At 50.4% G+C, this 11827-nt stretch overlaps 1 protein-coding gene across 1 annotated transcript; it reads right to left on the bottom strand.

Annotated features, from left to right (window-relative positions):
* Nucleotides 1-1155: 1155 nt before the first annotated feature.
* On the bottom strand, nucleotides 1156-10546 carry FAM210B (family with sequence similarity 210 member B). The gene is made up of 3 exons (XM_045885976.3): nucleotides 10311-10546; nucleotides 3643-3818; nucleotides 1156-3435 (listed from the first exon to the last, which is right to left on the bottom strand). Exons 1-3 carry the CDS (start codon nucleotides 10494-10496, stop codon nucleotides 3219-3221), a joined length of 579 nt encoding a protein of 192 aa, XP_045741932.1. The 5' UTR covers nucleotides 10497-10546; the 3' UTR covers nucleotides 1156-3218.
* Nucleotides 10547-11827: the final 1281 nt, after the last annotated feature.

Here is an 11827-nt window from a genome sequence, read left to right as displayed (position 1 = left end):
GCGTCCTCCTCCTGGGGACTCAGCTGAGTCAGCAATAGTTCACAGAAGTGGGTACACCCGGCCTGGCCTGGGACGTTTGGGGGTTCACAGCTGCAGGTGGTCAGGACAGAGGACGGGATGAAGGAATCGGTCATCTACATCCATACCTGCCCACTGGGCTCTGACCATGTTTTCAGTTAGATGCAAAGAGCTCTACACGTTGGGTGAACTAGTTCTTTGCAAACTGGTTTTCCAAGCGTGGCTCTTAATTCTCTGAAGGAATGTTTGCTTAACCGGAATCCCTCATTTCCAGCCGTGGGGGATCAAGCCTGCTGCCCCTTCAGGACGGCTGGTAGAGGCTTCTTTGCTCCCCTTGCTGTCTAGCTCCCAAGGGACACTTGGCAGGTTATTAGTATTTATTACTTTGGAGTTATGTAAACTTTACACATAAGAACACAAATACATCTTGGCTGCACGCATAATTCTGCTCCCTGCCTGTTCACTGTTGGCCTGGAAATGAGCCATGAGAGGAGCCATGAGAGGAGCAGGTGTATCCCTTTTCTGATCTCATGTACTGTGTGCTCCTAATGCATAAAGTTACATAGTTGTTTCTAGCTGCCAACATCTCAGCCAAAGAGGGTGAACTTGACCTTGGAAATGCTGAAGTTCCTGAAAACTAATAGAGAACTATGTTTTCATGGCCGGCCTTCATTTGACGCAAGGAACTAGATACTAGAAATGACTAACTACAAGGAAGTGGCCAACACGGAGAGACTTCCATGTCAGCTTTGGTGACACAGTGACAGAAGCTTCAGAATAAAGCTGCAGGTGTCCACCCAGTTAGCCTCCTGGGATAAAGGAGCTTTTCAGTCTTGAGTTAACCAACTTTTACATTCCCAAAGTAGTATTTCATGCACCATCCACCCAAGTGATAGTATGATGTGACCAACTTCACCAGTGACACCGGCTAAACTTCTGTCATTTCCCCAGAATCCCACACAAGCAAAGAAAATAGCTCATTGTAGTAGCGCAACATTAACAAACTGGTCACACACAGGGCTGCTTCCTAATCAGTGACAGTTATGGCTTAAGTTCCTCATACACCACAAAGATGTTTGTTTCAGGGAATTTAAGCGGCTCGTTTCGTCAGATACAAAATTAGGGGTGAACAATGGCTTACATTTTTAAAATAGATATTTTATTCCCCTAGTTCCATAAAAACAATGTAAATACAAGCAATCTGTACATCTTGCTGGTGAAGTCACATATTCCCTGATCCTTTGATCTCATCTTCTCCAGGTTCTCTGTTCTGTTGGGGCCCCACTGGCTGCAGGAGTGGAGTGGAGGTGGGGCTTAGAAGAGAAGGCCGTGGCTGTTTGGTTTGGTGATTGGTTTTATTGCTTGCCCTGTAGTCCACTTCCATTCCTCCAAACATGGAATCAAAGTTTAAGATTTCAGCCCTTAAACCTGTAGGACTCACCGTCAGCTTTTTTTTTTGTTTTTTTGCATAGGCATTACTAGGGTTCTGAGTGGTAGGGAGACTGGTCGAGAAGGTGGTTAGGAGCGCGAAGCCAACTGTGTAAACAGAGACCAGACCACAGGAGGGACTTCCTAGCACTCTTATCAGGCATCTTGCTCAGCGGTGTCGATGTCCTTGGAATTAGATCCCAGAAAGGCAGTTCCAACTTGAAATCAGTAAAGCCTTTTGGCAATGGGCTAATTGCTTTAAAATGGTGTGTGTGTGTGTGGCAGGAGAATCCACTTTAACAATCTTGCAAGTGGAGAATTTGTTCCACAAATGTTCTTGTAAAAGTTAACTGAAATAACGGACATAGGTTACTAAGGCTTAACCAGGGAACGGTCAGCAGCCAGGTGGTAAAACCAGGATGGTCAATTTATAGTTCCTTTAGTTTTCTGATTGTCACATATGTAATTAAACCCCCTCCCAAATCTGGATCTCCCTTGACCCAGGTGGCAGGGCAGAACTGGTTGAATCGGGGTCCCAGTGTGGACCATGCTGTGTGTGGATGCAGCCCGGAAGGTAGCATTACAGGAATCCCACAGAAAGGAATTCCCTCCAGTCTGCCTGCTCCTGTTTCAGGGACAAAAATGACAATTTGAATCTGTGTGCTTGTTCTGTTTTTAACTGATAATGTCCCTCACAGCAATGGCGGTGGGGGGGGTCCTCAGGTAAAACTGGCTCAACAGAAGGTAATAACACCTGCCCACCCCCTCCCTCCCTGGCTTGTATTATTTTGTATTATTTCACAGTATTTCACAGTTGCCTCCCATTTACAGCAAGTGCAGCTAATTTTCCTTTTTAGAGAGTGATACAAAATCTTTTTCTACATAACAATTTCAACTCAATTAAAAAATATAAGTAGCAACACAATTTAAACATTGTGACGGTAGTTCTGGAATGTTTGAGACAGAGAAGGTTAAGCAAAGATTGTCTTAGCTTTCCATGTGTGCAGTATCCAAATTCACCCGTGGATAAGGCCGTCAGGAGCCATGTGATCCCACTACTACTGGATAAAATTCCCTTATTTTACCTAAACAGAGACAAATGACCCTGACCTACTTCACTGAAATTTGAGAAAAGCCACCTGAGGTAGGGACCATCACGTCCAGATTTGAAGGTGTTTTCGGATCAATGAAACACACCAGAAATACTTGGTTATTTTTCTTCCCTAAAACAAGTGTAATGAACGTCAAAGCGTTGATGCTAATTTAGATCCTGATTACATATTGTTAAGTCGGAAATTCTGCTTCATCAAATTCAGCTGTTTTGCATCCTATCGTCTATTAAACCACAGGCAGCCTGACGACAGATCCTGGAGGAACGGAAATTTTAAAAAGCCAGCTTAATGAATCGTCGCCCTTTAAGAATTTGAGCGGAGATTAACCCCGGGGGCTTCTGCAGACCAGAACCTCACCAGTGATTTTCCAGAAGGAGCACTTTGTAGGCTAACAGTTTTGTTTGAGATGCCAACTCAACTTGTGATGTTTTGCTGACATTTTAGATTATGCATACAAGCCCTACGATGAATAGCATTAACAACATTTGTAAAGCAAAATAATTACAATTATTAAAAGAACCTGAATTTTGTTGCCAAAGGTCAAACTTACGAGAACATAGCAATTAGCTTCCTGTCCCCACCCTCCCCGCCCCCCAGAAAAGCTCTATCCTAAAACTAACCCCGAATTTCTATTTAAAAGAAATAGGTTTGAAGAGTTCATCAAGGCTTTGCAGCTGGAGGTTTAAAAAATCCCACTTTGCGAAAATATCTGACAATGAAGGGCACAGACACTAGGGTGATGCTGATTCGCACTGGGGCAAACAGCTTGTGGATGGCGTAGGCCACCACGAAGGTACTTGTGCCCGCCGCCATTTTCGACTGCACCAGTGACTCTTTAAATCCGAGTTTAAGCAGGATTGCAGACATGTCCACACCACTGCGGAAAGAGACCCCCCCCCCAAAAAAAATTTTATCACAAGGCGTCAAATTAGGTAATCGATTTGGCTCTAAGATTTAAAGTATTTAAAAGACATGACAGAAGTGGCTAGATGAATACACATCCATAGGAAAAATGTTCTCATTCACAAAGAATCACACATGACAGTAAAAAAAAAACAAAGATCTGTTCCTGCCGAGATCTCACCTCGAAACCACCATGTAAAATATGCCCAAGGAGATTAGTGAGATGCCAACGTGCAGCAACACGCCCACGGCACCGTACTCTTGAAAAATCTTTCTCAGCTGCTGCGACTTGCTTGGCTTTTCCTCCCCTGTGCTGCTGGCAGGTGGGGCTGGTGTCGCAGCGATTTTGCTGGGATCCTGTGCACAAACAAAAAGAAGGGGAGACGTTCTGGGGCAGGAGCTAGGGTCTTAGTGGCCGTCAGCAGCTTTCGTGTTGCGCAGTGTTCTACTCTCCCTCCTGCCCAGTGAGGGACCAGTTGCCCCCTTCCTCCTCAGCCAGCTGAGGCTAGTGCCCACTTCGACACTGACTGCCCTGGAAAGCTGGGTATCGGGTATGATCGGCAGAATGACGGCCCCCAGGATATCTGGGTCCTAATCCCCAGAATCTGTGACTCTCTTACCTTACATGGCAAAAGGATTTAGCAGATGTGATTAAGTATCTTGAGATGGGCAGAGCATCATGGATTTTCTGAGTGGGACCAATGTAATCACAAGGGTCCTTATCAGTGAAGAGAGGGAGGCAGGGGGGTTCAGGGATGATGTGAGCACAGAAGCAGAGTCAGAGATCTGAGGAAGGGGCCACAGGCCAAGGACTGCATGTGGCCTCTGGATGCTGGAAAAGTCGGGAAATGGATTCTCGCTCAGAACTTCCAGAAGGAACCAGCCCTGCCCATGCCTTGACTTAAGCCCATTGAGACCCATTTTGGACATCTGGCCTCCAGACCTGTAAGGTAATAAATGTGTGTTGTTTTAAGCCACTGGATTTCTGGTGAGCTGTTAGAGCATCAACAGTAACTAAAACCTTGGGGCTCACACACTTGGGGACACCGATGGTGCTTTATCGAGCACCGTCTGCCAGCCAGGCAGTGCTCAGATGCTTCTCTCCTTCTGCTGTCGGCTTTCATCCTTGCGATCACCTTCTAGGTAGATACTGTTTTCTTCCCACTTTCCTGAGGAACGACACAGGCCTCAAAGACCGAAGAATTGGCCCCAAATCACCAAAACTAGAATCCAGGTTATCTTGGTCCACAGCCTGAGCACGCGACAACCATCCTAGACTCTACAAAACAAGGACGGTGGGTGCAAAATACAATGGAGAAGCTACGGTCTATTTACTACCAGAATCAGGGATTACCCCGGATATCTGAGCGGATACAGGGAGGGCCGATTCCTAGGCCATAAACACACTGGCTGGGATTTGCACAGAAACAAACCACCGGACTTGGCTTCTCTTAACATTTATTGAGCATCTACAGGGCCTGGAATATTTGGGAGAAACAAAAAACCCAAGAATGCTGGATTTCTTTTAAAAAAGGCTCCTTCTCAATATGGAGAGTGCCTTTTTTATGAAAAGATTTCTTGAATCTTAATGACCTGTCTCAGAGCTCTTCCTGGGAGGAAGTATCTGGGTCAGTGAGCTCCAGTTTCTGCCTCGCAACATGATTGGTTTTTCCTTCATATTTTTAGAGCGGGCTGCACCCGAGCTGCACTTCAAAGGCAAGAGGGAGGAGTATGACGGCCCAGAGTCCCCAGGAGGGAGGCGCAGGACTCCCTGAACGAAAATGAAACAACACAGGGGTCCGAAGCAGCACCTCCAAACCTAGCAAGGCTCCCCGGGGCTGCAGGGGACCTCCCAGCCCTGCCCTGCTTCAAAAGCCCCTGCCCTGTGGGCTTGAGCTTTGACCAAGCATATGGGGCGGGGTGGGGGGGGCAGGTGGCTTTTCTCATGAGCTCCCAGGTGGCTCAAGTGCTGCTGGTCCATTTGTACCTATGTCCAGGTGCCCAGAGTCGGATTTTGTGCTCTGGGGTGAGGCCTGGGCACTGGGATTAGTTATCAATTGCCCGGGGTTGCCAGGTAAACCCCTGCTTACCAATCCTGCCTCACCTTGCCAGGCTTTCCCACCCTCAGCATGTTCTCCAGGGGGGCCCTCCCTGGCCCTCAGATGCACCTGCTGTGCATCCGACGGGGGACTCCTACCCATAAGCTTCGTTCCTGGAATTCATCTCAATTTCATTAAACGCTGCTCACATTCCTGGGAATCAAATGTTACGGCCACTTTCAGAGTTATGAAAACAGAGACTTAATAGAAGGGGAGGGGCTGTTGGGATCCAGTACTGAGTCATGAATCTCAGAGAGTGCTTTTTTTTTTTTTAGAGCGAGCATGCACACGTGGAGGGGGAGGGGCAGAGGAAGAGAGAGGGAGAATCTCAAGCAGACTCCCCACTGAGCATGGAGCCGGACCCTGAGATCATGACCTGAGCCAAAGCCAAGAGTCAGACGCTTAACCCACTGAGCCACCCAGGTGCAGCCCCCCCACCCTTTTTTTTTGATTCAAGATTTTTTATCTTTAATCTCTTCACCCAGCGTGGGGCTCGAATTCACAACCCCAAGATCCAGAGTCACGTGCTCCACCGACGGAGCCAACCAGGCCCCCCTAAGAGAGTGCATTCTGATAGGCAGGAGCGCTGAACCTCTTCTGAAAGGTTTTAGGGAAACCACCTGTGTCCTCAGGCTAGGCCCCCCTCTACTGAGCCAGGTGCTGGGCTTAGCGCTTTAAAGGCGTCATTTCATAAAAACCCTCATGGTAACCCCATGATGTGGGCACCTCTGCGGCTCCCACTTTGACAGGCGGGAGACTGAGGTTCAGGGGCGAGTGGTGAGCAGGCTGGCAAGTGTCTGGACGGGTCACTGCACTGGCCACCTCGAGGCCACACGGCTTCTGCAGTCAGACTCGACTTCGTGTCCTGTAAGAGCTGAACACTCCTAAAGTTCTGGAACACTTCTCCCGGACTTCAAGGCTTTGGCGGGGAGAAGGAAAACCAGCCAGTGTCCTTTAGGTTGGCTAGCACGTCTAACTTCCCCCCTTTTTTTTTTTTTAAAGATTTTTTATTTATTTATTTGAGACAGAGAGAATGAGAGACAGAGAGCATGAGAGGGAAGAGGGTCAGAGGGAGAAGCAGACTCCCTGCCGAGCAGGGAGCCCGATGCGGGACTCGATTCCGGGACTCCAGGATCATGACCTGAGCCGAAGGCAGTCGCTTAACCAACTGAGCCACCCAGGCGCCCTAACTTCCCCTTTTCCTCAAAGCTTCTGCCTGGCTCTGCCTCCCACCGGCCAGAACGGCTGCTCAGAGCTCAGGTTCGCTTCTTTCTGATAAACAAGGCCCCACCCGCCTCTCGGCTGCCGAGGAAGCCCCGCTCTCCAGACGTCAAGCGCTGATAGCACAATGATCTACAATCTACAGCCCAAGTGCCAAACAACGTTCTGAGGCTGAGGAGGGAGAAAGCCCCTTCCATTTCCCACCCTTGACACTTGGCCCGACCGAACTGAATTACGTCCCATCTGTCCATTCACCACAGCCGAGTGGAGCTGTCTCTGTTGAGGACTCTTTTCTTTACAACCTCTATTTTGGCAAAAGGCCTTTTGGCCAAAAAAGAAAAATAAAGAGGCAGCCAGACTTCCAGCTACAGAATAACCCGCATCTCCTGCAAAACAATGGGAGGGATAAAATATTCAGACACAATGGACAATTTCCTGTTAGCTAGCAGCAGGGTTCATTGTTAACTTTCTAGAGTTAGAATCTTGGGACAATTTTCTTCCTTTTATTGTGGTAAAAGGAGGTATCTTTAAGCACTGTGAGCCATTCGGTTTTCTTCCTAACCCTGGAGGAGAACGAAGAAACTAAAACAAAGGAATTTTTGAGGGGTGGCTTGCAAGGAATGGAAACTTTTCAGACCTTCATCTCTGTAAAATATCACCCTAAGTACCTGTGATATATTATGTTAGGCAGTGCTCTGGGTGCATGTAACATTATACATCCCCTAGTGTCTGTACTGAGCCAAGTGCTTTTATATCCATGCCTGTGGGGGGGGGGGGAGTGAGAGAGAGAGAGAGAGAGATTACCTCCCCCCACCCCCAAGCCAAATACTTAATAAAGTATAAAAGGCTATATTAGAAGGGGCAGGAGGGTTTGAAGAATAAGGCAAAGATGTTGCTCACTTGTCTGGAGTGACATCTGTTTTCATTCATTCAATAAGTAATAATACTAAACACAACACTACATTGTGAGTATTTTGTACCAAGCACTCTTCTGAGTACTTTGAAAATATTAATTTAGATAATCCTCACAACAACCTTGTGAGATAGGCACTATTGTCATCCTTACTGAACAGAGGAGGATCCTGGATGCCCAGAGAGGTTGAGTAACTTTCAGAGGGTCACACAGGAATTACCTGTCAGAGGTGGGATCTAAACCTGCGGGTTCCAAGGCTTTTGCTCTAAACAACTATGCTGTGCTCCTCACTTACTCATGGATAACAGCTCTATGGGGGGTGCTGCTCTAAGTGTGGCGGGTATAGCCATGAATGAAACAGACAAAACTCTACCCTCAGGGAGCCTATGGTTTAGTGGGGAGGGGAGGGACAATAAACAGAAAAGGAAAGTATCAGGGCTGCTAGATAGGACGAGTGCTATGGAGAAACATCAAGGAAGGGAGGCAGATGGGGAGGACTGTGGGGAGGGATGATGCCAGTTTAAGGTCATCAAGGAGGGGCTCCCTGAAAACACAGCACATGAGCAAGAACTGACAAAAGACACTGGGGCTCAAAGAGAGCAAATCATTTGCCTAAGATTCCTCTCCCATAGTGTAAGTGTAGGCAGGCTCTGCCAGGTGACAAGACGTGAATCAGGTTAAGTGAAAAAGGCAGGATTCTCCTGTGGCTTCACCTCCTTCCTCCCAGTTAGAGTGGAGACCGCACTAAAGGCAGACGCGGGAAGGTCTCTCAGGTACTGACTTAAAATCCTGGCACGTCTGGAGACCCTAGCTGCACTCCCTCCTTCCAATGGCCCAAAACAAGGTGCCTGTGGGTAGCCAGGAGCAGCTGACAGGCGAGACCCCTGCACCTGCTCCCAGGCCCCACGAGAGATGTATGTTCTCAGGGAGATGACACTTTGAATGATGAGTATCTTTTGTCCTGACATCCTGTTAGGTTCTGATCCCACTCGGATCCTGCCCATCTACCAGACAGCAGGAGAAACAAGCACAGCTCATGGGAGCCCTGTGATTTATACATTTACTGTGATAGTTACATCAACAGCTAACATTAATTCAGAATGTACCCGATGTTAGGTTTCACACCCATGCTCCAAGAAATGTGAATTATTAACATCCCATTTTACAGACGAGGAAACTGAGAAACAGAAAAGTGAGGAGATTTGATCAAGGCCACAGAACTATTGAATAGAGACAGGAATACAGGGAGTCTTGAGATCGCACTTGTTCCTACTGTATACACATATCATGCACATACATATGCATATTCGTGTATGCTCTCCTCTCTCTCACACACACACACACACACACACACACACACACACACACACACACACACACCTGCCAGTGCCAGGGCCTGGGCTGGGGGCAAAACTGATGTGGCTGATGGGACAGACAAACAAGTCAGGAGACCATTCCAGATGATGAGTGCAGAGAGGATGCACACCCATGGGACTGAGGGAGGCCAGTGGAGGCACCCAAGGCATCACTGGTGGTCAGGAAAGGCTTCCTGGAGGAAGGGACAGGTGGGCTGATCCATGAAGAGTCACTAGGAGGCAACCAGACATGTGGGGAGGGCTCAGGATTTAGGGACAAGATCTGCTGCCTGTTGGATGGGGGGAGCAGAAGGCAGGAGGCATGGTAAGGGTGTGAGTCAAATCCCCACGGAACATTCATTCAGGAAGCTCCACTGGCACTGTGCTCAGGCCTGCTTCAGCTCATGGGATTGTCCCCCAAACTCCAGTTGGGAAGCTGCTATCTTTAGCCCTTTGAAAGGTCAGCAAACAGGCTCAGAGCCTTCAGCCTACTCGGGGTGAGGTCACAGGGCTGGTGAGCGGGGGGATCCCATCCCTAGGCAAAGGGACTGCAGGAAGCCAGGTTCTGCGTGTCCCAACTCGTCAGTCCTGTGTCTCCAGACTGCGCTACTTACTACTGTTTTTCTTTCAGGAGACGAACTTAAAAAGAAAAAAAAAAAACAAAAAAAAATTTTTTTTTTTTTTAAAGAAAGTCCTTATTACTTTTCTGAAGGGAAACCAGTTTTCACTTACCATAGATAGAGGGCAACGAAATGAAACAGGACAGAACGACACTGCTTCTTGCGCGAGTCTCGCCTGCAGCCTGGGAGGGAGGCCTGCTCTTTTGCTTAGATAAATAGGGAGTAGCAGCAAGCGATGGGAGGGTGTTCAAGAGAGCAGCACCCCCGGGGCCGTTCTCCTGGGCCCAGTGCGGAGGAGGCTCTAGCGCCACTTGAAGGGGAAACAACTCTGACAGCCATGTGAGCACGCTGCCAGCAAGTCCAGGCCCCAGCGACAATTCTCTGGGCTGCCGCCGCTGTGCCGGCCGCGGGGGCTCTGTCAGAGGCTGTGTGACCTTGGGCAGATCACCAGACCTCCCTGAGCCTCAGTTTCTCCGGCTGTCAACTGGGAGGATCGCTTCCTCGGCTTGTAGGGATTGGGGCCTCGGGGACCCCGGGGCGGGGGGTCGGTCTCGTACAGTTGGGCGAGTAAAGCTCTCCTTCGGCGGAGGTGGGCCGGGATCCGGGCGCCCAGGGACCCGGGTGGGGGTGGGGAGGCTTACCTGGCGGTCGCGGCTGTCCCCGCGGACCGCGCGCAGCAGCGGGGCGTCGGGCCCGGGCCGGAGCAGCTGCAGCAACAGGGGGCGCGGCGCGTAGGGAGCGGCGGCGCCCAGGAGCCAGGAGGCGCGAGGCCGGACCCGGGCGCCCACTCTGCCCGCGGGACCCAGCAGCGCCAGCAGCCCGGCCATGGCGCGCGGCGAAGCGGTGCCGCGGGCGCAGCTGACCGGAGGGGGAAGCGAGTGCCGGTGGGCGGGGCCCGCCGGAGCCGGAGCCCAGAGCGGCGTGGGCGGGGCCGGAGCCGCGCGATCCCGCCTTAGCCCTGCCCACCGACCCCGCCCCTCCGGATCCGCACGCGGGGTGGGCGGGACCGGACCCGCGCCATCCCTCCAGGCCCCGCCCTCCAGGCCCCGCCCCTCGGAGCCGAGCCGCACGCGGGGTGGGCGGGGCCGAGCCGCGGGGTCCCTCCAAGGCCCCGCCCCCGCCCCTCTGGAGCTCGAGCCCCGCGCAGAGTGGGCGGGCCCGGGCCCTGAGCGCGGGGCGGAGTTTACCCGGCGGGAGGTTCGTGCCTTTTCCTTGTCGTCGGAGTTTAGGCGGTGTGGCTTCGGCTGTGTTCTGTTGGTTGCAGCAGAGTCGGAGGGCAGCCCAGATTCAAGAGCGAGGGGGTTAGACTCCTCCGACGTGACGGAAAGTGGCGAGGTCACCTGTGGAAGGCTTATGGGATGGGAAGTACTGTTGGGACCATCTTTGAGAGATACAATCTGCCACAGTACTCAATAACTATTAACTGGTGATAATGATAATAATAATCTTTGGGCTTCTACAGAAGAAGAAACAGGCTCAAAGAAATGGTGCCTTCCCTGAGGCCTCTTCATACACTTTTCATGCCTGACATCTTTAGCACTTTTTGGTTGAAACCAGAGGATTCTAAATGTTGCTAGATCTCCCGCTATTGTAGGCAGAAAATAATTTAGCACAGGGAATTAGTGCTTGGAAAATCACTGGAAAAGCTAGAGGAGTGGGCGTTAGGCGCGGCCCCCAGGAAAGACTGCCTGGACACAGCAACGCTGACCAGCCACAGCTGGGAAAGGGGGCATCAGGAGTTGGCCAGTGGAATGAATGAGCTCTAGAACGCACTGCCATAGCTGTGATCCAGGGTTCAGGAAACTGCTACCACTGCACCTGGTTTCCAGCTCCCACAGAACAGGTCACCGGACCCTGGAAAGGCAGCCAGGCTGCTGTCTCTGCCACGACTGCCTGTCCACACCCGTGGCCTGGCGACTGGACACCTGAATTCTGCTGCAGAAAACCCCAATCTCTGCAAACTTGTTTACCAGCAGCAAAGAGCCCAAACTGCAGGAAGATGTCTCCGCCCCTTTTCTGCCTTCAAAATATTGTGCAAGTGCATCCAATTGGCAGAAACGAATTCATATCCAGAAGCCCAGCTGCAAAGGAGTCTGGGAATCTTTAGCTTTTCTGCCAGGAAGGTTCTGTAGAGAGATGGGATCAATGTGCCCTAATT

The sequence above is a fragment of the Mirounga angustirostris genome, unplaced genomic scaffold (genome assembly GCF_029215605.1).
Source record: "Mirounga angustirostris isolate CCGP_5_RB_7025 unplaced genomic scaffold, mMirAng1.0.hap1 SCAF_10, whole genome shotgun sequence".
NCBI lineage: Eukaryota > Metazoa > Chordata > Mammalia > Carnivora > Phocidae > Mirounga > Mirounga angustirostris.
This window is presented reverse-complemented; position numbering and strand designations above follow the sequence as displayed.

Bases quoted from the DNA above. Each gene is read 5' to 3' on its own strand.
- FAM210B (XM_045885976.3), bottom strand. From the start codon at position 10,496: ATGGCCGGGCTGCTGGCGCTGCTGGGTCCCGCGGGCAGAGTGGGCGCC. The intron at 3,819-10,310 runs GTAAGCCTCCCC...GTTTGTGCACAG, and splicing joins GGGACAGCCGCGACCGCCAG to GATCCCAGCAAAATCGCTGC. The intron at 3,436-3,642 runs GTGAGATCTCGG...CTCTTTCCGCAG, and splicing joins TTTTACATGGTGGTTTCGAG to TGGTGTGGACATGTCTGCAA.